General features: G+C 38.8%; 1 protein-coding gene across 1 annotated transcript in view; it reads left to right on the top strand.

Annotated features, from left to right (window-relative positions):
- Positions 1-26,719, top strand: part of TRPM3 (transient receptor potential cation channel subfamily M member 3) — a 373,306-nt gene that overhangs the window by 141,061 nt on the left and 205,526 nt on the right. Inside the window, 1 exon segment of the mRNA XM_078152814.1 lies at positions 945-1,068. Within this exon segment, the coding sequence (XP_078008940.1) occupies positions 945-1,068 (124 nt within the window).

Below are 26,719 nucleotides of genomic sequence, written 5' to 3'. Positions count from 1 at the left end.
TCTTTTGTGCCATCTTGGCAGGGAAAGACTTGTCATCCTATTTCATAATCAGAGATAAAGCTTAAAATGTAACTGCTCCAGGGAGAACTAAACATTGATTAAATTCCCCTAATAGTGTAACTTACTTTTGTCAGAACCTTTTCCTGGGAATTCTAAAAACCTAAAGAAGGGGAATGGATGCCTCTAAGAGAGAGGGGCATGTTGCTGAAGTTGTATAGAAAGGACCGGAAGAGGGAAAAGTAAAGTAAAGAATTTGGAGGTGGGGAGACAAGTCAAACATCCTTCTAAACCCTTTGGAGTGCTGTTTCTCAAAATAATTTTTAATGCATAAAATAAAATACACAGGATTACAAGGGAAATTAATTCAATTGTAATAGTTATAATTCTTTTTTAAAACAAACACATAAATCCCATATTAAAAACCTCTGTAAACAATTTTGCCAAGGGCCTGCCTGACAAATACCTTTGCTCTTCATTTAAACAACTTTAGTCACTATCATAATAACCAATCATCTAAAGGTCCTTATTAGTCATAAGCATTGTAACTTTAAAAAAAAAAACCACATAAAACACAAGTTGCCCTAGCCCAGCTGGCACATTGGCTCAGACAGAGATCCCAGCTGAAATCAGAATCCAAATGGACAATCCCCATGCTAGCTTTCATTTAGAAATCCTCATAGCTGGAAGCCTAAAACGGTTTTCTGTCAACCTATGGGCAGACTGGATTTGAAATCAAATCTTGGAGGTGAAAAACTGTTGCTTCAAAGACAGCACATTTTTTCCACTCAACAAGTTTGCTTTTCCCTCCACTGTGTCCTTCTCCAAATCTATATTTTTTTACCCTTCTATAGCCCTTGAAAAAAGCAACTAATCTTTTAATTCTTTATTCATGGCCATAAATTTGATGTTGTATATACATTTTAATGATGTTTCTTTTTTTTCAGCCTCATTAATGAATCTTTGAGGGACCAATTGCTAGTTACCATCCAGAAAACGTTCACCTATACCCGAACTCAAGCTCAGCATCTTTTCATAATACTCATGGAGTGCATGAAGAAGAAGGAATTGGTAAGTGAATAGGACTCAGGGCTAAATGCTAATAGGAATAGGATGAGTGACACTTTCTGCCTATGGTAACTTGGTGATGTAGTATACTTTCTTCCCCTGGCAGTTTTTCACAAGTCCATGTGATGTGACTGACTGTCCAAGCTCCATCACTGGGCCCTGAGTGGCCACTTCCAGGTCTCATATCTGAGACTGCCCTCCTATGGGGACTACTTTCCCCTGTAGTCATTCCTATCTACCTCCTTCAGGGGTTTGAAGAACATGGTCTAGGTTTTTTGTAGAATAGCCCACCTTTTTGTCCAGATAACTGCACTGCTCAGCTATGCTTTGCACCAAGCAAACCTTCCCATTGAATTTACCCCAGGGGAAAGAATTCCTCCTTATGACTTTGGTTCCAGATATGTAAAGAGGCTTCCTCTCTCACCCTGCCTTTTGGTGATTTCTTTTGCTCAGTCAATCAATCAACATATGTTCATTAAAGCTTATTATGTGCCAAGCACTTTGCTAAGCTCTGAGGATACAGATAAAAAGCAAAAACAATCTGTTATCAAAAAGCTTGCATATTATTGGGAGAGATAACCTGTACATAAATGGGCTCATACAGAGGAGACAGATGCTCACCACAGAGTAAGACACACCACTGGCTGAGGGGCCAGGAAAATCCTCCCACAGAAAGTTGGAGATGAATCTTAAATGGAGAGAGGAATTATAGGAGACAGAGATAAAGGAGGGAGAGCGTTCTAGTCTTGGGAACAATAGTACAAAGGTATGGAGACAGAAGAAGGAGAATCTTAGGCAGAGGTATACAAAACATTGAACAGACTTTTAAGTTTTATCTACAGTATTAACACTTACTCCATCACTTTCTTAAGTTTAGGCAACCACAAAACAGTAAATCAAGCCTTAATTTTTGGTGTTTGGCCATTTCCAAAGCACAAATGTTGTTATTGTTGTTCAGTTGTTTCAGTCATGTCCAACGCTGCGTGACCCCACTTCATGGGTTTTCTTGACGAAGATGTTGGAATGGTTTGCTATTCCCTTCTCCAGCTCATTTTACAGATGAGTAAACTGAGGCAAACAGCATTAAGTGACTTGCCCAGGGTCACACAACTAGGAAATATCAAGGTCACATAGCTAGGAAGTATCTAAGGTTAGATTTGAACTGAGTTCTTCCTGACTCCAGGCCCAGCACTCTATTCACAGCACTACCTGGTACAAATTTGTACAAAGGTACAAATACTCACGCTGACATTTTAACAATCATCTAGCCAGAAGGAGCTGGTTCCTGCATGCCTCTGATAGTAGGCAAGAATGGTTGGATCATAGATTACATGGAGATTCATAATACGTAAGATTGGAAAGGCAGAAAGAATCCAGGTTGTAAAAATCTTTAAATGCCAAACAGAGTAGTTTATATTTGATCTTAGAGGTAATAGGGAGCCACTGGAGATTACTGAGTAGGAGATGTCATGGTCAGACCTATGTTTTAGAAAAATTACTTTGGTGGCTGTGTGAAAGATGAATGGAGAGGCAGGAGGATCAATTAGAAGGTCATTGAAATAATCAAGACAAGAGAAGATGAGGGCCTGAAAAGGGGTGGAAGTGTGTGAGAAGATGCAAGGGGGTATATTAGAGGGAAATTACAAGATTTGGCAACTGAGTAGATACATGAGATGAATAAAAGATTAAAAGGTCAAGGATGACTCTGGGGTGATGAACCTGAGTGACTAGAAGATAGTGCTGCCCTTAACAGTAATAGAGTCCAGAATCAGCAAGAAAAAGTGATGTGAAAACCCAACAAAGAAAGAGAAAGTACTCAAGTGTCAACTGCTACAGAGAGGTCAAGATGAAAACCTTGAAAGCAGAGATTATCTTTTGCCTTTTTTTGTATCCACAGAGTTTAGCATGATGCCTGGCCCATAAGCATCTAATGAGTGCTTGTCAACTGACTGCCTGAGAAAAGGCCATTCAATCTGGCAGTTAAGAGATTATCTGTAACTTTGGAGAGGGCAGTTTCAGTGGAGTGATGAGGTTGAAATCTAAACTGCAGAGTTTTTAGGAGAGAATGAGAAGAGAGATAGTGGAGACACCCCGTGTAGATGGCTTTCTCATATCATTTAGTCATAAAAGAAGGGGGAGGGAGGAATATAGAACAGAAGCTAGAGGGGATGGTGAGAGTAAATGAGAGTGGTTTAAGGATGACAGTCACATGGGCATGTCTGTAGGCAACAGTGGAGAAGCCAGAAGATAGGGGAAAAATGAAGATGAGAGAGAGAGAGAGAGAGAGAGAGAGAGAGAGAGAGAGAGAGAGCGAGCGCAGGGATAATATTGAAGGTAATATGCTGGTAGTGAATGGGATCAAAGTTGCACATAGTGGGGTTGAACTTGGCAAAAAGAAGGACCTCTTCATTATTGTAGGTTGAAGTAAGGTGAGAAATAGTGAGTGATGATGTCAGGGGGCTATAAAATGGAGAAAAGAGAAGAAGATAGTCTTGGTGAATGGCCTCAATTTTTTCAATGAACCTAGAACTGAAGTCCTCACCTATAAGAGTAGGTGGAAGTGGTCCAATGGGAGGTTTAAGAATTAAAAAGGAAGGTTTAGCACAGCCATTATAGTAAGTTGGATAGATAACCAATTAGGGAGAAGTAAAATGATTGCCTTTCAGTGACATAAATTTGCAGTTTGCCTATTTCGTACAGTTTCATGATTTCCTCTAGCTCTATTTAGCATCACACGTTACGAGCAAAGAAGGAAGATGGTGGTATTAATATAGACTATAAGCGCTTGGACAAGTGGGCAAGAAATTTGAAAACAGAGGATACCGTAAAACTGAAATGGTCCACCGACGGCTCAAGATTGAAATAGGAAGAAAATGTAGCCAGAGCAAGGATGATGGACTGGGAAACTGTTGAGAGATGGATATATTGGTGTTCACAGTAAAGATGAAGAATAGAACCAGGGATCATGAAGAACATGGATTGGTATGATGATCAAATAAAGGAATTTTGGGGTTGATGTACATAGAAGTGAAACACATATTGGTGATGTGTGTAGCTGAGGTTGAATAGAGGAGAAGGTCATGGGAGCTGAAGTGATTGGGGAAATAAAAAATTAAAGTGTTAAGGGCATTAGATGTATACTGAAAGCTTCTAGTATAAGGACAGGAGTTGGAATCAAAAAGAAGACTGTGAACTAGGCACTAAACTCATTGAGGAAGGGAAAAGAATGCCATGACAGTCAGTCATTAACAGAATCTGGATTGGGTAATAAAATTTGGACAGTGTGAATTTCAAAACAGATGTTGCTAAGTGATAGCTGGAGAGAGAAGAGTTTGGAAGTAGCAATGGAGAGCATTTACTTTCCCTCAGTGACCAATAAGTAGAGACATATGGGGAGGGGATTAAAAAGTATAGCAGAAGACTGGCCAGACATTCAGAGTTACCTGGAGGGAGCTGGGTCTTAGTGCTAGAAGATGAAGGGTCTGAAAGAGAAGTTTAAGATGAAGGGAACTTTGTTAATTATGGAGCAGGCATTTGCAACGCTTCTTAAACTGCTGATTACAACTCCATATGTGGTGGCGAAAAATTTGGCAACAGTAAAAAGTTTCTGAACGTGGAACAACCAAAAATTAATTCAAAATCAAACACGTAATGAATCTGTGGTGTTTCTGGCAGCGCTTACCCATGTTGCATCACACAACTTCACTGCAGCCTTAGTTCTGAACACACAGCATGTGCACTTTGCACTGCACATGCCCTCCGCCCATGCAACACCTACTAATATTACTTAATGCTAAAAGTGAAAAGGAGTCACCAGTGGAAAAAGTTTAAGAAGCCCTGTTCTAGAGTATAAGAAAGAGAGAAGCAGGGAGATCTAAAGTGGGATACTGGGGACTTAGGCCTGAGGTGGATGGGAATGAAGGAGTGGAAAGCAGAGGCTGGAAGGGAGACCTGCTCCTTGGCAAATGGAGGTTCAGTGTTACTGGGATAAGGAGAGTGATAGTGGATAAGACTGTGTTAACCTTTGAGGAATGAGTCTAGGCAGGAAATAAGTGGATGGGGACACGTTCACTGTGGAAGATAGGTGATTAGAAGGTTCAAAGTTGTCCTTCAAGGTCCTAGGAGGCAGGGTTGTTTCCTGTGAGTCATCAAGAAGCCTGCCCTATAATAGGCATGAGCAGCAGGATATATGTCCACGAGTCCAAACAGAAGGCAAGAGGTAGCATGACCCAGGACAATTAATTTGTGACAAGCGTGACAGGGATCTGGTTTGGTACTATTAGAAGAGAAAGGGGGCTTCTGGAAGTAGCCAGGAAGCAGGGGGTAGCTGTCTTGGTCCCACCTCTTGGTAGGCACAAGCAAAGTCTAGCTTGGCACACATCTGTGTGTTTTGCCAGTCAAGCTCCTAATCTCCTTGATGCACAGCTGATTCCTTCCATTTTCCTTTGAACTTGCTGGGATATTGCTTGTTCAGTCTTTTTCATCAAATATTTGTAGCAGTGCTTAAAGAATTATAACTCTGCTGAAGTTGTTCTCCAGACATATCGACTAGAATAAAACAAATAAATTCAAGTAGCAAAGTAGGTGCCCTTCCCTACTAGGTATGCTTCGGTTAACCTGATTTTAGCTTTGGGATTTCACTCTGCTTCCCAATGGTGAATCATTTATGTCCAGTGTCAAATGGCCTCAGTGACAGGAGGAACAAGGTTAATGTGCCAAGCAGCATTGAAATGAAGTAGAAAAAATAGTGTTCAAGTAGGGCTGGAGACTTCTTTTGGTAGTTTCCATGTTGTCATATGGCTGATGATGAACCATTTTACACCCCCTTCTAAACATTGCACCGTGGCCACAGAATGGTTAACAATAGCCTCTGATAGAAGAAAGATGGCAGTGCTTCCTCTGTATCCTATTCTACTCAGAAAGATCACAGGGATACAGATGTAGTGAATACAGTCTACAAATTCAGTCCACTGTTCAGCAGACCCTGAGATCTACTATGTCACCTCAGGGGTACAGGGTTGAATTCATCTGCAAATAATCTGCAACCAAGAATGCTCATTCTGGCCATTGAATGGGAGAAGAAGCAAATCAAACCTAATCCATTCTATCCTAGGGAGTTTAGGGCTGACCAAAGCCCAGTGCAGAGATTCTGGGATTACTAATATTTAACATTCTTTCTCCCTCAGTGGGACTCTAAGGCCAGACCAGTTTAGAATAAAATCCAGGGATTTGGCTTAATTCAATAAACATTTATTAAGCGCTTACAATGTTCAGAATAATTTTGATAGGTGTTGGGGAAGTTACCATTTAAATGTGACGTGGTTTCTACCCTAATAAAGCTTACCATCTATTAGAGTTCAGATAAAATCATTCTGGTGAAGGAAATATAATGATTTTAGTTATTTGTTCCATTCACATTTGACTGATTCAGAAAGATCAAATAAAAAGTGGAGAAACATCAGGATACCTCAAAAGTGTGTGAAAGTTACGTCTGTCATGCAAGATTCCCTCCTCAGAAATCACAAAAAGCATAGGGCTTTAATAATATTTGTGCTTTTATACCTTATTTCTTTTGAGCTTCACAACAGCTCTGTGAAGCCAGTAGTGTAAATATTACTGGTGCCATTTTACAGATGAGGAAACTAAGCCTCAGAGAGGTTAAATGATTTGTCCACAACCACACAGCTGGTAAGTATCAAGGCAAAATTTGAACCCAAGTCTTCCCCACTCTAAGTCACTTTATTTCCTCCTTTACATTAGCCTAATGAAACACTTCAGCAGTTTTCCAGTTAGGAATGAAAAGGTTGGTGAGAAAAGTAAGGATGAAGATATACCAGCCTGAAGTGCCTATGGGAAACAGGCAAACAGTCCATTAAATTCCTACACAAAAAACTTGATCCGGGCTTGGGCCTCAATGTCATGACTGCTGCTGCTCTGTGAAGATTGCTCCAACTCTTCATTCTCCCTGAGACTGCCCTGAGAATTCGTCTATAATTCAGTGATTGGCCATGTTTCATCTTCCATACTCCTAGGCCTGAAAAGGCTGATAAAATTATGAGCTTGTAATGTCATGCCTCACACCAACAGCATCGATTTTCTTCTTGCTGGATGCTAATGATTTTCCAATGCCAGGACCAATAACTGCTGAAAAGTCTAACACGAAATATAAATTTCTCAGTGCCCCTGCAAATATGCTCCAAAGCCTGTTAGAATTAAAACCGAGTAGCCCCAGTTAGGGGCTATAAGGCCAAATGAGGTTGCATGTCTATGGAAATGGCTTATGACTATTTCTGTTTAGATTCTGATTTGGAATTGTCCCCTGGAGAGGTGGTTTTAAATGACAGATTATTTACTGCAGGAAATTTAATCAAATCATAATTCTGTTCTAAGGAAATCCAGTTTCAGTGTACATTTTAAATGGCTTTTGTCCTCATATCTTTGTGGATAATGGAAAATCAGGAAAGTCATAGAAACACTAGGATGACCACAGAATTGATGGAGGGTTTTCTTACAGTACAAAAAAACCCAGTCTGGATAGAAGTTTAAAAAAAAAAATGATCTCATAGTTGTCAGGATTAGCTAAAAGATGACTCCTGGGCCTTCCTACACCAGACTATTTATTTCATTGTATCAATTTAGGGGCAGCATATCATAGTGGAGTGTTACATTTGGAGCCATTAAGACCCGAGTTCAAAGCTTGCCTCTGGTACTTATTAGCTGAGTAATTAACAGGAAGTCACTTCATCTCTAATCCTGTTTACTCATGTTAGGGCAGCTTCATGGCACAGTGAATAGGGCATCAGCCCTGGAGTCAGGAGGACTCAAGTTCAAATCTGGCCTCAGACACTTACTAGCCGTGTGACTCCGGGTAAACCCTGTTGGCCTCAGTTTCGTCATCTATAAAACGATCTGGAAAACGAAATGGCAAACTGCTCCAGTATCTTTGCCAAGAAAACCCCAAATGGGGTCACAGAGAGTCAGACATGACTCATGTTTAAAAATGGGGGTAGCAGTACTGGAGAGTGCATCCCTGATATAGTTGTTGTGGGGCTCACATGATGTCACGTGTATGAAACACTCTGAAGTTCTGAATGAATGCCAATTATGTTAGCTTGCATGGTGTCAGTACAACATCAATGAGGTATTCTGGGTTCCTTCTATAAGCATTTATCGAGTGCCTGCTATGAACAAAACACTGTACTGGGCACCACAGATACAAAGTCAAAGGAAACTATTATATTCATTGTTGTTAAATTATTTCAGTCATGTCTAACTTTTTGTGACCCCATGTGGGGTTTTCTTGGCAAAGATACTGGAGTGTTTTGCCATTTCCTTCTCCAGCTCATTTTACAGATGAGGAAACTGAGGCAACCAGGGTTAAATGACTTGCCCAGGGTCACACACCTAGTAAATATCTGAGGCCAGATTTGAACTCAGGAAGATGAATCTTCTTGATTCCCAGCTAAGTGCTCTGTCCACTTCATCATCTAGCTGCCTTTACCATTATATTCCCTGCCCTCAAAATAATCTATTCCACAGGAAAAGAGTACCCAAAAAGGCATCAGAAGACCACAATCTGGCCCCAACTGTCCCCGAATTTGTATAAGGCCAAGTCACTTGAATCTCTTTGACCTCTTTTATTTCTATAAAATGGGGTTAATTAACCTTCCTTAACCTTCCTGGATGAGTTGTCAAGAGAAGCAAATGAGATCATGAACAGACTAACCCCTTTGGGGGAAATTGCAAACCTCTCCCCAGTGCAAAGTATTCTTGTTAGAGATTCCTTGGTCTCCATCCAAGCTTTCTCTTAATGTCCCATGATTTTTTTCCTATCCTTATGTATTGGCACTGCCTTTGTTGACTATCATTATCTATCACATGGCTCTAATTCATACTTACTAGCATGCAGGAATAATCAGAGTAACCTGGACATCCCTTTACATGGGCTTTTAATGACATCCAAAACTAACTTTCCAGTTTCCTTAAAAATCCAGAGGAAAGGATACAATGCCATTGGATGTACAAGCAGGAAAATAGAAAATGTACTTTTAAAAACTCCTGTGTTGTACCCGTTGATAGATTCTTTCCCAGGAGCATGAACTAGCTACTCGTTTGTTCTATGCAACCTTGGGGAGTGCTTATCTGCTCTGTTAAAGCTTACTTCATCTTCACTGCTGTGAAAAGCAAAAAGTCATGGACTTAGAAGAATGAACCAAGGCAGTAGGAATCCCCAGAAAACACTGCCACCCCAGCTCGTATTATATATATATATATATATATGTATATATATATATATATATATATGTATATATATATATATATATATATATACATATATATATATGTATATATGTATATATGTATATACATATATATACATATATATGTATATATGTATATATGTATATACATATATATACATATATATGTATATGTATATATATGTATATACATATATACGTATATATGTATATATATACGTATATATATACACATATATGTAAAATAGATCTGTATTATCAGTATGGATATTTCATTATCACCATCTTAATAGCTAATATTTATATAGCACTTACTATGAGCCAAGCACTGTACTAAGCATTTTATAATTATTATCTCATCTGATCCTCACAACAGCCATGGGAGGTAGGTACTATTATCCCCATTTTACAAATGAGGAAACTAAGGGAAACAGATGTTAAGTGACTTGCCTGCGGTCACACACCTAATAAGTGTCTGGATTTGAACTCAAGTCTTCCTGACTCCAGGTCAGATATTCTCTGCCATGCTATCTAGCAATCAGAGCATAACTATCTAAGTGTGCCCATCCTGTGGGACTCATCCTGTTTTCCCATCAGTTCTTCAGAGAGGGTCCACTCAACATGCTAAGGTATTCTTTTGCCATCACATGGCTACCAATAGAGCACATGGGCTACTCTTTCCACAAGCCTACAATTCTTTGTTGATGCCCTTCACACTACTTCTCTATAATTCCTTGTTGGCTATGTTATGGTCTACTTATAGGAGTGTATTTTGCATTTACTTTTCTATGTACATCTTACTTCCACCCAGTAGAATGTCATCTCCTTCAGAGCAAGAAATGCTTTGTGTCTTCATATTCCCAGTACCTGTCAAAGTGCCTTGTATTGATTTAGTTTTGCATGGGGTTTTTTGGTCTGAACCTATGGTTTCATCAGTGTAATAGCTCCCAGTAAAAGAAAATTCTAATGATGTAAATCAGTAAATGGTTGGCAACTTACCATTTAGAGAGTTTCTTGGGATACCAAAAAGTTAAATGATTGATTCAAAATCATACAGCAACCTATGTCAGAAGGGGAACTTAAATCCAGGTCTTTTAGACTTAGAAATGAACTCTCTATCCACCAGTTAGTCAATGAACATTTATTAAGTGCCTGCTGTATGCCAGGAATTGTGCTAAGTGCTGGGGATACAGGAAGAGGTAAAATACAGTCCTTGCCTTCAAAGACCTCAGTCTAATGCTCCTTTGTCTGGCCTGTGATAATCCATCCATCTATCCATCTATCTGTCCATCCGTCTGGCCTGTGATAATCCATCCATCTATCCATCTATCTGTCCATCCATCTATCTATCCACTTACATACATACATACATACATACATACATATATATATATATGTATATATATAATATATATATATATGTATATATATATATATGTATGGAGAGAGAGAGAGAGAGATACACACAGACACACACACACACATACGTGAATGTGAAGCACTTATAGAACACTTTCAGGTTTACAAAGCATCACAGCTAGGTTTTAGATAGAGCGCCAGCCCTACAGTCAGGAAGATTCATCTTCCTGAGTTCAAATCTAGTCTCAGACACTTACTAGCTGTGTAACCCTGGCAAGTCACTTAACCCTGTTCAGCCTCAGTTTCCTCATCTATAAAATAAACTGGAAAAGGAAATGGCAAACCACTCCAGTATCTTTGCCAAAAAAAAAAAAATCCAAATGGCATAACAAAGAGTCAGACACAACTGAAACAATTGAACCGCATACATATTTGATCCTTACAACAACCCTGTGAGGTAGGTACCAGCTCTTTTATCTCACTTTTAAAGATAAGGAAATTGAGAGGGAGAATTTAAGTGCTCTGCCCAGGGTCATACAGTTTGAAAGTATCTAAGGCTGGATTTGAATATATATCCTTGATTCCAAATACAGGAAATTCCAAGTCCTACTCTGCCACCAATCTACTTATTGAATGGCAAAAGTCAGCCTCCTTTTCTTAGATAAGGAAAATGTCAACCCATTGTAACAGAAAGTTACAAATCAACAAATGCACATTTCTTCACTGCCAGTCTTTTTTTTTTTTTGAGGCTTGTGGAGTTAAGTGACCAGTCAGCCAGCTCGTAAGTGTCTGAGGCCACGTTTGAACTCAGGTCCTCCTGGTTCCAGGGCTAGTGCTCTATCCACGGCTCACCTAGTTGCCCCTATTGCCAATCTTCAGATGACCTGATATTTGTAATGCAGAGGGCTGAGTCTTCTTCCCACCTCCTATGTAATTTTCCTACTCTTTGCTTATTTGCAATGTGCTCTGAGAGCCTTCACACACGAGTACTTTTTTCATTATTATTTTAAACCCTCATGCAATTTCCAGAGTGTGATCCCAATATGATGAGTGACTTCAGTGCCATGTACTTTGTAGTCAGTTTTCAGAAGCTTTGTGGCCTGATGATGAAAAAAGACAGAAATGGGATGGAGCTCCCACCGTCAGAATTCATGTCAGTAAGATTAACATGAAAAAATTAATCTCTGAATCCCTCCCAAATGACTTTAGAATGTATTTTGCTGCCTTTACAGCATTATAGTGCCATTTTCCCCCTTCTATTAGCTTAGCAACTATAGCTGTTTCTCATTCATAGATGATGATTCCACAGGCAAGAAGCAGATGTATGTAATACAGAAAGTATTAAGTATTATTATCCAGTCCATCAATTCAGAGTGCATGGGAATGAGGTTGAACAGAAAGTTTTCCCCAATAGCCCTGTCATAGCTGAGCAGCTCCTGAGAACGAAATAGATAAACAACTTGTTGAAGTGGGGCAGTGAGAGTTTCAAGGGAATTAGAGAAAAGGAGCATTTACCTTTAGGTAGGAATGTAGTATATGTCTCTCATACAACGGTATTTGAACTTTTTGGGCGCAGGAGGCACAGTAGATAGAGAGCTGGGACTAGAATCAGGAAGATGAGTCTTCCTGAGTTCAAATCTGGTCTCAGACACTAGCTGTGTGCCCCTGAACAAGTCACTTAATGCTGCCTCAGTTTCCTCACCTGTAAAATGAGCTGGAGAAGGAAATGGCAAACTGCTCCGGTATCTTTACCAAGAAAACCCAAATGGAGTCATGAAGGATTGAACACGACTAAAAACAACTGAACAGCAATAACATGGCAGAGCACACAGAGGACTGGACCTAGGGTAAGGAAGACCTGTGTTTGAAGCTTGTCACTGAAACTGAATTAATGTGGAACCCCGGGCAAGTGATTTAACCTCTCTCAGTCTCAGTTTCCTCCTCTGTAAAATGTGAATGATGATAGTAGCACCTACTTCATAGGGCTGTTGTGAGAATCAAATGGGATAATGCATAAAAAGCACTTTGCAAACCCTTAAAAGGGCTATAGAAATGTTAGCTATTATCATCGTTACCACGACTATGAAGTCATAATGTCATTACTATCATACCTCCGCTGAAATATTAATCTGTAGTAACATGAATATAAAGAAAAGATAAAATTCAGAAATATAATAAATTAGAGCTGACAATTGCTGGAAATAGTTAAGAGCTAAGGGACAGTCTAGGAGCTGTTTCAGTACTAGAAAAGGCAAAACATTCGAAAAGAAGCTCTCACCTGATCTCTCTGGATTCTTCATCTACAAAAGGAGCAGAATACTGCCCATGGTCCATAGCTCCTAGTAAAGCAGATGTGAGGATCAAATGGAATAACATTAGTTGAAACACTTTGTAAACTTCAGAGAATTCATAAATGTCAGAAATTATTCAGTTGTAGAACCAAAAACACTTGACATAGTCTGGAATATTTTGCAATCATAAGGCACGTTAGCAATTATTATTATTATCGCCTATTTTTACACTCTAAGAGTTAAGAGTTTGTATTAAGCAACAAACATGCATGTGCAAAGCACTGTGCTAGACACTGGGGATACAAAGACAAACATGAAACAGGCCTTGCCCTCAAGGAGCTTACATTCTATCAGGAAAGAGAACATGTACACAACAGTATACATTTTATTTTGTATCAAGAGGCATTGAGGTGTAGTGGAGATAGAGACAATTTTGGACTCAGAAATCAATCAATCAATAACGTTCTCTCCTCGTTTCTGCCATATGGGGGGCAAAAAAGCAAAAAAGAGGGAATTGGCAGAGAATTCCCTAGAAGTTAAGGAGTGTGAAATGATTGGTGAATGAATAAATAGAAAAATAAATGAATGAATAAAAGAAAAATAGAATCATCAACTAATGTTGCCCCTTTTGATTAACTCTAGCAGCATAAATTTGTGTGTATATATAGATAGATAGATAGATGATATATCTATCTATCTATCTATATATACACACGCACACATATATAAAAAAATCATTTATGTCTGTGACTGAAAGAAACTGCTGGAAATCAAGAAGCAATTGTGTGTCAAAAAGCCTGAAATTATAAAATATTATACCATATTATCATTATTATACTATATTATGCTAAAATTATACTATTATTATATTAAAGGTTATGCTAAATTATATTATACTAAGTAGGTTATTATTATTATCATACTAAATATTATACTAAAAGGTTCTACTGTCCCCTGAAGCAGTTTAACTCCATGATAGTATTCAGGGAAAGTTAGGAAGGAACAGGGTTTGGTTTTTTTTTTGTTCTTACATCATTTCCCATTTCCCATCACCCTTTCTTCTCCCAGAGAGCCATCACTTACAACAAAGAATAAAGGAGAGGGAGAAGGGAAAGCCATCAGTTCAGTAGTCCATACAACCATTGATCAAGTCACAGATTATAAACAGGGCTCTATGCCCATAGTTCCGAGTTTGGCATGAAAGAAAGGGACTTGTATTCTTATAGCTATTCTTTGGAGCCAAGTTTGATCATTATATTTTCAAAATATTCAATGTCAATTGTTTTCTTTTTGTCATATTTTCCATTTTGTTATAGTCGTGCATAGTTTTCCTGCTTGTATATATTGTTTTCTGCTTTCTTCACTTTGCATCCATCTGTTACCCTTCTTACACTTCTCTGCATTCATCATTTCTTACAGAGCACCATTATTCCCATCACATGCATGTATCTCAAATTGTTAAGCCTTTCTCTAGTCAATGGGCTTTTAATTTGTTTCCTACTCTTTATTGTTTCTAAAAGTGCTGCTATAAATATTTTCATATGTATGAGACCTCTCTTTTTATCACTGACCTACCTGAAGTGTGTGTGAATATATATACCTAAGCAGTGGATCTCGGGGTCAAGGAATATGAATATTTTAGTCACTAGGAAGCAACAATTTATCAGGCATCTGAGGATGTGTAGGGTTAAATTAAGCTGTGATGGGTGTCAATGAATGATTAGTGGAAAAAATACTAAATTGCACTTTAGACTTTTTTTTAAAGCTTTCTTCATATGAATTACCTTTAAATGTAGTGTTTGGTTATGTGGTTTAAATTCAGCTTTTTAACAAAGAATTATATATTACCTTTAAGGGAGAAAATATAACAATTTGATTTTACATACCTAAGCTTAGAATCATAAAATAAGCTACAACATTATAGTGAATGCCACACCTATTATACTCATACAATATAAATGGCATATATACAGCTAGCCTTAATATGTAGTATTGGGATTGGCCCTAAATGTATGCAGAGCAGAATTTTGCCTATGTGGTTTTATTTGAGAGATGCCAAACAAAGTTCCACCTGTCTAAAATTTCCTTATTATGTATTTATTCTACAAATCATAATAGCTGACATTTTCCTAGCATTTTAAGGTTTACAAAATGCTTTACACATGTTATCTCATTGGACCCTCATAACAACTCTATGCTGTGAGATTATGATTGGAAAACTGAGATTCAGGCATTTGAAGAGTCTTGCCAGCAGATATATAACTATTAATCTCCAAAAGTAGGACACAAACCCAGATTATCTGTTGAATGCCTCTCTAGTGCTTTACTTTACATAATTAGGTCTCCCTAACAAATACTTAACAAGTGTGATTAAGTGAAATGAAAGCTTCTTGAGGGAAAGAACTATTTTATTTCTCTCATCATAGCCCAAGTGCCTAACACTCTGTCTTTCAAAAAAAAATGCTTAATAAATACTTGTAGAATTAATTTTAAATTGCTGAGTGCCTAGTCTATACAAGCCACTATGTTAAGAACTGTGGGAAATATAAAGATTAGTAAGAGATATTCCATGAACTCTAGAAATTTATATTTTAATAGAGGAATTGATACATACAGCCAATAAAAGGAAGTATGAAGGCTCATTAAAAATGCATGATCAAAAAAATAATTGACTTCAGAAAGAAGAGGGGTCATTTCTATCTGGGAAAATCTGGAAAAACACTAAAACGCAAATTCCTGAGAGGGGTTAATTCATTAATTCATTAGTGTAGTTTAAGGTCGTAACTTTAGCTAGTATTTATCTGCTGTGGCATAATAAGGTATAAAGAATGGGACATGTGACCATGAATAAAGAATCTAGGACGAGCGTCTCCCTGAAATCTCATCCCCCAAATCAGGATTGGGTAAGGGGGGATATAAGGCATGGACAAAAGAAAGCAAATCCAGGTGAGTCATTGGGGATTTTGAGAGGACAGTAATGTGAATAGCAAAAGAAAATTTTTCTGTCTAGCTCTTTTTGCACATAGCCAATTCAACCTCATGTTGTGCTTAGTACGTATGGGGCATTCAATGAATGCTAATTATTTATTGGTTTTAAAGCAAGGAGTAATAGAATTTGATCAATTCCACCTCACTAAACTGCTGACCTAATAATTATTATCCTTCCAAGTCATTGATTGATTTACTCCTTTGTTCTTAGAAGAGTAAGTTTTTCTAAGAACAAATGTTTATAAAGTATTTTAATTCCAAGGAAATATAAAGGAGTACATTATGACTTAGCTTTCCTAGAAAGTTGCTAGCCCTGGTGCCCCACCTACTTTAGTCCTATATACAGATTACCTAAATTCCATCATCTTTCCGCACTGAGTAAAATGATTAAGATTTTATGCCTTCTATAAAATTTCAGTCTAACTGATAACTCAAACTCAGAGATTGACACCTTCAGTCTTAACGTAGAATATGCAATGAAAGTTAAGACAAAACTTCTTACACACCATTTCTTGCCATACCAGCTCATCAAAATGCCATAAATTTTCAGAGAATTCTAAATGTGGGCAGAGGAAAGGCATTTTAAACCTTAATATCTCTAGCTCTCAGATTCCTTGGGTGTCCAACAAAAGTAATAATATCAGCTCATATAGAAACTTAATGCTAGCAATAACCTTTGACTATGCTTTAAGAAATTCAAAGTATTCATTTCAAAATGTTATGGGGTTTGATAGGCAACAGTGAACTCTGGTGGTTTCTTCTTCTCTCTAGGGAATAAAAGTAACCCTGGAAGATTACTGTTTCATTTTGTTCTTTGCGGCGGGGAGGGGGGGAAGCTAATTTACTAAATAAGGTGAAAAGTCATGGAGAATTCTGAAGCTACTGCTCCAAAGCAGTGAATGGACCCAACCAGGGTCCACTAAGTCCTAGAATGATCCCTTCATTATATTATATGCTTCTTGCAGGCAAGGTCTCTGTTGTTTCTCATACGTATGCAGTACCATATCTGGGGGCACCTCCCAATTCATCTCTTGGGTCCTCTAGACAAAACACTTTGTAGATATGTATCCCCTCAAAACCATAGTTCACATGTGTTTAGTTGTTCAAGTGAGTCAAAGGAAATAATTAAGAGCAAATGAATTCAATGAAATAGCATTATAAAAAGTAGCAATAAAACATTTCCCCTATAAAGCTAGGGTGTATTCTTCATGAATACACAGTGAGGAGGAAGAATATATATACCTAAGGAACATGTGTGTTGAGCTACACATAAAGACTATCTAGCCAGATGACATTTAAGGAGGTGGCACCTTCCCTATGGAAGACATTGACAGGTCATACACACAGAGGGGAACAAATAGGACAAGGATATAGGGATGGAGGGACACAAAGGGAGCACATGTAGCTAAGGCCCAAGTTGGAGGGGCAAGTCACATGTCCAGTGCTCCAGGGCTGCCAAGGTCTTCTGTCAATGTCATTGTGCCCCTCCTACTCCTGCTAAACCTTGTTCGTGCAGGTCCTGTGTAGTGTAAAATCTCCCCATTGTATTGCTGCTCATCTCACGTGGGCACTACTTAATATTGCTCTGCTGATCCTGTGGTCACTACTGGTCACTGCAAGGTATGATTCTATAGTACATAAGATTGTGACCTCCTCCTCTCAAGAATATTCTTCACATTGTTCAGAAAGCTCTTTGGAACACGGAGTCACCACAACTTGTGTCCTCCTGCTTAAATCTATTTTCAACTTGACTTCCTGGTCATGAAGGGCAACTTCTCTGTCAGTGGCCTCACTCTGATTTAGAAATTCCACATCACTGCCTGTTTAATTCCTCATGGGGACCTTCTGTTTACAAACCTACTTCAGATCAGCTCAGTCTTTCGGATCTCATAGGCCAATAAATATAAGTAAGCAGAAAAGCTAGACGATAAGATTGTCTCCTCCTAGGCTATGTTCCTGCAACCAAAAAGAACTCTTCCAGGCTTTGAGCCAGCCTTACATGGACATCTCCAGCACCTAATAGGATACTTTGGCACAGAGTAGGTGCTTTCTCCATATTGATTTTGGGAATGAGATTTCAGGGAGATAGCCATCCTAGATTCTTACACTGCTGTGAACCCAATTATGAATTCCTGAGTGTACAAAACAGAGCCTAGATTAGCCACTATTTTTAATTTTCAGCCTCTAGGAGATTTGTAAGCCTCTCAAACCTTTTTCAACTATGAAGAATACTCTATCATGAAAGTTACTAGAGTTACAAAATAAAAAGGAGTGCTAGAAACATGAAAGTTTCAAGAATGGATGGGCCATAGTTTCCCATAAACTTCTAGAGGCACTCCCCCCCCCCCGCAATGTGTCGTGACTTGGTATCTCACTAACGACATCCTTTCATCTCAGATCTTGCCCCATTCCTGTGACATCAACACCAGAAAAGATTGTTGCATGCCAAAATAAATGTTTTGCTTTCTCCAAATTAGTACAAAAATAAAAACTTGGAATAACATGTTTTCAAAAGCATTTCAGAAGATAATACAGGATCTTGGATTTGAATCTGAAACATTCAGGGGTCATTTGCTATAATTCAGCTGCCTCATTTTTTTAAATGAAAAAAATTGAAACCCGGAGAGGTTAAGTGACTTGCTCAGGGTTACCCAGGTAATACATAACAAAGATTTCAACTGCCATTTTATTTTGTTTTGTTTGTCTTATTTCAACATTTTTGGCTGCAGCACAATGCCTTCCAGTCTTTCCTTTTAAGTTATCAAGTACTGCAGGCAGTCATCCACTTAGGGGAGGGATGTTTGGGATACAGAATGTAGTTTATCATAGTGATGGTGACCAGGCTCTCAAACCAACTCTCAAAAGCCTATTTTATCCATAGTGATGGACAACTATAATACCAGTAGTACTGATCTGAGTTCTTAGTTCTGAGTCAGGGTTCACACTCAGCCCTACCTCCAATCACCAATAAAAATTCTCATTTCTTCGGGTAGCTCCAGAGTTCTCAGCCTCATGAAAGTTATATGAGAAGTTCATCAAGAGGGCAGGAATATTTGGAAAATACTCATATTATCCAATTGAAATTAATTGATGTGTTTTATTCTTTATATGTATGGGAAACTCTAGAATCTGTTTCTTTTCATATTGGATAGGGGATATAGGAAGGTTTACTTAAAGTCAAAGTCAGGGATGAAAAAAAAATTGGAAACCTCTGAATTAGTTCAGCATTTGCTTTCCTGTTGGGAGAAAAGCAATTTGATTGAAGTAATTCAAATTAATGTGTAAAAGACTAAGAGATAAAACATTCCCATAGACATTTGTATTTTAAAAGAAAGAATGTATTAACCCCGATGAATCTCTAATTGATGAGATTTCTCACAAGGAAAGAGAGAGAAATGGAAAAATTCAAGCAGCTTAAGGGGAAAGATATTTCATCTAGGGAACCAACATGAAGGAAGACCAGTCTTGTCTAAGTGTCTGCCCTAAAGGCCCCTACCCTATTCATTCTGAATTCCACAGTTTCTTCTCTTTCTTCACTTTTGAGTTAGTAAGACAGAGGTTTGTTTGTGAATCAGTTGCCCACATATTCACATTCAACAACAAAATCCTGTATCTTTTGAAATGTCTTCATTTATCTCCATCTCTCCTTCTATTCGTATTTATGGTCTATCTTGTTAGACATGCCAGCCTCTTGAATGAATACATTCATCAAACTTTTTGTCTTTATGTAAGGATCATTACCCTCCTGTTGGTTCCCCTCCTCTCCATTTATCATCTGCCTTCACTAAACCCAAACTTTGATTTGGAAAAATTACTTGTGATTATTGAAGATAAATACACATTAAAAATGCCTTATTACTTATAGCCTCTGCTTCCAGTCATTTTTCTTAGGTGTCTGTCTATCCACTTCTTTGTCCCTTTTTGAGAGGTTGGGGGGAGTTGTGGCAGTGTTTTAAAAATCCTTTTGAGGAATATTCCTCCCTTCTCTATCCCACAAAAACTTTTTTTTTTCCTTTTTCTCTCTGGACTCATCACGTCTGCCCCATCAGCACCTTAATTTTTCATATTAAATTTTTTTTCCCTTGGTTTCTGGTGTTTTGTTTTACATGTTAGGTATTCCTTTTTTGGTCTCTCTTTTTTTTAATAAGTTCCTAAAATTTAGAGTTGAAAGACGACTTAGAGGTCACTTAGTCTAAAGCCTTCATTTTATAAATGAGAAACTGAGCTTTAGAGAGGTTAATTCAATTCACTTCAATTCCACAAGCATTTATTAAGTCATTAATATGTTCCAGGCACTGAGGATACAGTAACAAAGACTAAAACAGTCCCTGCTGTCAAGGGGCTTACATTTTATTGAAGGCAAATAGCACACCTACAGAAAAAGACTTGCCCCAGGTACACAGGTAGGGTATAAGTAGTAGAGCCACCATTCAAAACCAGACCTCCTACTCCAAATTTAGTGATGTTTCCACTCAGCCATCCTGCCTCCCTCATAGCTGCTACTTTCCTCAGGATGTCGTCGTTGCTTTAATGCTTGCTCCTCTGTCTCTGATCACCATGTTGATACCAGCCAGTCAGCAACCCTCACTCTAGTGGTCAGCTGTTTCGTGATAGTTGTTGATTCCTCCTTCTTTCAGACCTGCTCCATCCATAATCCTCACACCAGTCATTACCTTTGGTTCTTCACTGACCAACATTCATTTACCCTTCTTGTTGTCTGGGCTCTGGCAATCTGCTAGCAGCATGTGTTTGTTTGGTTTTTTAACTCAAAACAAATGGCCTTGCATTATGTGGTTTAGGGTGTTCAGTTATCTAGCATAAACTAGAATCACACTCTGAACTACAACCAAAATGGTGGCATAAAATCCTTTACAAAGGAAATGAAGTTATACCCCCTTTATCAAGAAGTCGGTCATCTAGCAACCTCAGGCTGTTGCAAACACAGCCTGAACTCAAAGCTAACATCAAGAAGCTTATGAGTTACCAACAAAACTCCACTAAATCCTTACACTTTCCCACCATTTCCCCCCTCCCCAGTCTTTCTCTTATTTGATCATTGATTGGATCTTATTTAATATAAACTTTATATTAACATTAATCATTTTTTAACCCAAAGCTGGCCAAAAGCAGCAAAGGAGAAGCAGGATAGGATGGTGTTGCTTATTAAAGGCAAACATCTCTTGATAGCCAGAGATATGGCTATTGCAGGAGGACCCAGAAATTAAAAAAGGCAGACAGAGAACAAACTGTCTTCGAGCTCAGTCCAATAATGGATGCTCATAGTGATGCCTTGGATCATCAAGTAAAGGTTAAGATGTGTTTATAATCTACTGTTTTAGAAAAAAAAAAAAGATAATTTTCTTTATTTCGGTAAAATGTCTTCTTTTAAAACTTTTTTTAAATGTTGGTGTTTAGGGTAATAAACTTTAGTTATCTGAAAATTCAGTTATTTAGAATGTTCAGTGGAATTCATTGAGGACTTTTCCATGAAGGGGGGGGGAGGAAGAGACAACTCTAATTTGAATAATTCTCAACAAATTTTCCCTGGTGCTTTCTTCTTCTTCGTGAATTCTTCTTTATATTCAACAAAGAGAGCATAAATAAGTGAAATGAACACAATCTAAATACCTGATTTTAAGCACTATTTATAGCTGCTGTCCCCACAACAAGTAATAAGTGACAAAGGGCAAGATTTGAATCCAGGTGAAGTGACTAATTAACAAATTGCCAACCATACCACACATCTAAGCAAAAATGGGTAGGTTAAGGAGTTTAATCAAGGATATGCCTAATCATTTGTCATTGATTGAGAAATGTCTATCAGATGCCTCATATTTCTCTCTTCTTGCCATTTTCTTCTCTTTTTTTCCATCATCCTTCCATATCTCCCATGTATGCACTTCTAGGGAGTGATAGAAGCTATTATTTTTTTCAAAGCTAAACATTTCTACAGAGGCAGGAGGAGGAGGAAGAGAAGGAAAAGGAAAGAGGAAGAAAGAAAGGGAAGGAGGAAGGAACAAACAAATGAACACCCATGTGGGATAGTGATCTACAGTCCCCTGTTTTGACACTGACATCCCCCGTCTCTTTGCAGCAAGCCTCAGCACACCCTGGCAAAGCCCCTGCTCAGAGAGGCTCCATGCCATTCCTGGAACAGCTGAGTGCACCAAGAAGGAGGGGCATCAGTGAGGAGATGAGAAGCCTGGTTGTATCCACAGATTTCAAAGCTCAGAAGGACCAATTCATGAGACAAACACTTAGATAGATACATAGATACATGGATACATAGACATGTGATGTATAAAAAGTTTGAGGGACATAATTTCTGAGTAATTAATCATTTTATTAATTATGCTAGCAGGTAATAAAAGGGGTCAGTGGCAATCCTGAATTCCAAAGACCCCTCATGGAACCTACTCAATGCTTATATGCCCTTAGAAGAGTGGGTATTCCCTGAGGGTGGCAATCACCTCTGAATGGTTAACAATTAATGAGAAAAATAAATATTATAATGAGAGGTGGGCTTAATTCTAGTGAGGGGCTGGGGGACATGACTCTGATTACTCCCCCTTGCACAAAGAGACTTATCTCTTATCCAAACTACCCCTGCCTAGGGCAATCTAGACAAAAAGGGGATCTACCTCTACTCAGAACTGGCTGACTAAAATGCAATAGGTCAGATTTCACTGGACTAGAATCTCTTTGTAAGGTTTTTCTAGTTGGGTGGAGCAACAACTCCACCAAATAAGATAGTCTAGGTGGGGTAAATTTTTGCCCATGGTCAGAGATCTCCCCAGTAATTTGTTATTTAATAATCTTTTTTTTTTCTCAGAGATGGACAAGTAGATTGGTAGGTACATTAGATGAATAGATACACAGATACATAGATTAAAAAAAAAAAAGGAAAAAATGTTACTCAGCCTGGACAGAGGAAATAACTTGTGTGATTGCTAGCACTTGTCACCAGCCTATTTGTGTGTCACTCACTTCTGAGATGGACTGCTGTGCACAGCTGAGCTAAGTCCAAATGTTTCCAAATAACCTGATTTCTATCCAGGTCTCAACCGTGTATCAAGAGTGAGCCAGAATGACTCTTCCCCTCCTCTAGCATGGGTTCTCAGCAGTTATATCGTCCCATTCCAGCTGTTTCCTCCCCTCCCTCGCATAGATTTTTTTTTCCCTTCTGCCAATGCAGGGATTGGCTTGGTAGCCTTTTGTATTTGTGCAAAGTAAATTGAAAACTGGGAGAGGCTCGTTTTCTGACACCCTCTTGCAGTGTGCAGACAAGCTCACAGACGCTCAGTGGGCACAGGCACAAAGGGAAGCAGGAAAAGGCAGAAAGTGGCAGAGCAGATGCCAGCCTAGCTTATGCAGTAAACAAATAAACATGGGCATATGCAGTGAAAAGCTCTAGGAAAACTGAGAAAAGCAGGAAGCAGAAAAGCTTTCTTCTGGCATACACAACCCGACAATGAGCCTAATGAGTAAGACCCCTTGGGCCATCCCCAGGAAAAAATACAAAGATCTGAGTTTACCCATCAGTCCCTTTGTGCATGCCTAGTAGGAAGATATTCCTACCCTCTCCAGGCTATTAGTGTCCCAGTGGAAATGCAATAGCTCACAGTTAGCCAAAGCTTATTCTTACCTATGGGAATGGATTTCATCTTTAATGATGCAAGAAATTCACTCATCCTTGACCTAACTGAGCATAGGACTCAGATCCTTGTCATGATGGTGATTAGAAGCAGGGTACCTTCATATGTATGTTCTCTAGAATGAACCTGAAAGAAAAAGGTTACAAATCCTCCAGGGATGGCAAACTGAGCCAAATGAATGGATAGAATCAGATAAGGCAAAACCACAGAAGTCCTGCTACCAGAAGCCACCAGCTTTAATGCCAAACAACGTGATATTAATTAATGGGCTATTAGAGATATAGAACTGATAGGAGAATCTTCCATAAGCACTGATTTTTTTTTAAAAAAAGTTTAAAGTAGCCTGGTATACTAGGAAAACATTGGTCTGAGAGTCAGGAGATAGGTCTCTGTCACTGATCTGGGGTGTGACCTTACGCAAAACACATACCCTCTGTGATTCTCAGTTTCCTCATCTATAAAATGTGAGTTGTAAGATCCTTTCTGAAGGGATTTTATTTGAAACTGACTGGGTTTGAAATTGGGCCCTCCTTCATTCTCTGGACTTCATCACCATTCCTCAGCTGCCTCCTCCTTCCACCTCTTCCACTCCCTTCTTCCATTGATGAGTTCTCCCTAGAAACTTCTTTCTGAGCGAGGGCCCAGACCAGCCATCTCCCATTCTCTGAACTTTGCCACCAACTCCCGCCTTCTGCTTTTCAGATCCCTTTTTATAATCTTGCTCCACAAGAATGGAAGCTCCTCTAGGGCAAAGACTTTCTTTTTACTTGTATTTGTATCTCCAGCTCTTAACATAGTGCCTGACATGTAGTAAATGTTTAAAATCTCTTCCTTGTTAATTGACTAAAACACTTAAAACAGCAGAAGGTACTTTCCCTTTGAGAATGCTTTATTCTTCACTTCATAACTTCAGTAACTAATACAATATCTGGAACATAGTAGGTGCTTAATAAATACTAGTTACCTGACTGCTTCATTCATTCAAAGAGCATTTATTAAGTGCCTATTCTGTGCCAGGCACTGCTCAGTGTGGGATACCAAGACAAAATCAAAACTGTCCCTGCCTTCCCCACCCCATATTCTAAACCTCTTTTCAGGTCAAACACAGTGACTTTTGTCAGTCATTGCTTATGGTAGAATCCTGGGAAGTAAAATTTTAAACAGGTTTGGAATCATAGAAAGATTACATAGGTTCATAAAGGACCCTGCCAGTCAATAAACATTTATTAAGCATCTACTATGTATCAGGTATTGCTGCCAAGTGTTACTACTCCAAAAGCCTCTTGACCCTACTTTTAGAGGGCAAAGATCCATGACATTCTAGAGAAAAGCTAGATAGTTTATACATCTCAGAATCCCTGGACCATGGAAACTGAGCAACACTGACTTGATGGTACCCCAGACAGGCCTGTAGTATAGCTGATGTTACCAGTGACTTAATTTCTTTTTTTTTTTTTGAGGCAGTTGGGGTTGAATGACTTGCCCAGAATCAATAGCTAGTGAGTAATGTGTGTCTGAGACCAGATTTGAACTCAGGTCCTCCTGACTCCAGGGCTGATGCTCTATCCACTGCACCACCTAGCTGCCCTCTTTTTCTTTTTCTTTTTCTTTTTTTTTTAGTGACTTCATTTCTAATGCTGCCTTCCACGATCTGAATGCAATTTAGTGGAAGCTCTATCCAACCTGCTTCTATGACTATTTTTTTTATTAACTTATTTTGATTTATCAACAATCACTTCCATAAGCTTTTGAGTTTTAAATTCTTCCCCCCTCCCTCCCCCCCTCCCTCCCCAAGATGGCGCACAATCTTATATAAGCTGTACATATACATTCCTATTAAACATATTCTCACATTAGTGATGTTGTAAGGAAGAATTAGAACCAATAGGAGGAACCACCTGAAAGAGGAAACAAAACTCAACAGAAGAAAAAAAATAGCATGTAGTATGCTTCGATCTGCATTCAAACTCCATAGTTCTTTCTTTGCATATGGATAGCATTTTCCGTCATGAGGCCTTTGGAGATGTCTTAGATCCTTGTATTACTGACAAGGGTTAAGTCTATCAACACTAGTCATCGCAAAACATGGCTGTTACTGTGTATAACGTTCTCCCGGTTCTGCTCACTTCACTCAGCATCAGACCATACAAGTCTTTCTAGGTTTTTCTGAAGTCTGCCTGCTCATCATTTCTTACAATAGTATTCCATTATTCCATTACATTCATATACCACAACTTGTTCAGCTATTCCCCGATTGATGGGCATCCTGTCAATTTCCAATTCTTTGCCACCACAAAAAGAGCTGCTATGAATATTTTTGTACGTGTGGGTCCTTTTCCCATTTGTTTGATCTCTCTGGGATACTAGCCCTAGAAGAGCTATTGCTGGGTCAAAGGATATGCACATTTTTGTAGCCCTTTGGGCATAGTTCCAAATTGCTCTCCAAAATGGTTGGATCATTTCACAACTCCACCAACAATGCATTAGTGTTCCAATTTTCCCACATCTTCTCCAACATTTATCATTTTCCTGTTTTGTCATGTTGGCCAATCTGATAGGTGTGATGTGGTACCTCAGAGTTGTTTTGATTTGCATTTCTCTAATCAGTGGTGACTTAGAGCATTTTTTCACATGACTATAGATGGCTTTTGCAGCTATGACTAAGACACGACCACCAGAGGATCTGCTTTGACTGGCTACCACAAATCTGACTCAGACTTGCTACATTCCCTTCTGTACACTAGATATCTTTCTTCCTTGGTCAGTCTATGATCAGCCATCGCTTCAGTCTCTCCTGAGGCGTGGTGTAAGGTATATTGCTTTTGCTTCATATATTTTACATATATCTTCCAAATTCTTGCAGGTTGGGCAGATCCAGGCGGGGGGGGGGGGTGTCGTAAGTGGCATTTGCTGTACTTCTCAGTTATACAAAGTGTTTTTTCTCCTAAAATGTTTGAAAAAAAAAAGACAGTCAACAAAGGAAAAGGGGGGCAGTTAGGTGCAGTGGATAGAGTACTGGCCCTGGAGTCAGGAGGACTTGAGTTCAAATTTGGCCTCAGACACTTGACATTTACTAGCTGTGTGACCCTGGGCAAGTTAC

The sequence above is a fragment of the Phascolarctos cinereus genome, unplaced genomic scaffold (assembly GCF_003287225.1).
Source record: "Phascolarctos cinereus isolate Bilbo 61053 unplaced genomic scaffold, phaCin_HiC Scaffold_4;HRSCAF=312, whole genome shotgun sequence".
In the NCBI taxonomy this organism is placed as follows: domain Eukaryota; kingdom Metazoa; phylum Chordata; class Mammalia; order Diprotodontia; family Phascolarctidae; genus Phascolarctos; species Phascolarctos cinereus.
This window is presented reverse-complemented; position numbering and strand designations above follow the sequence as displayed.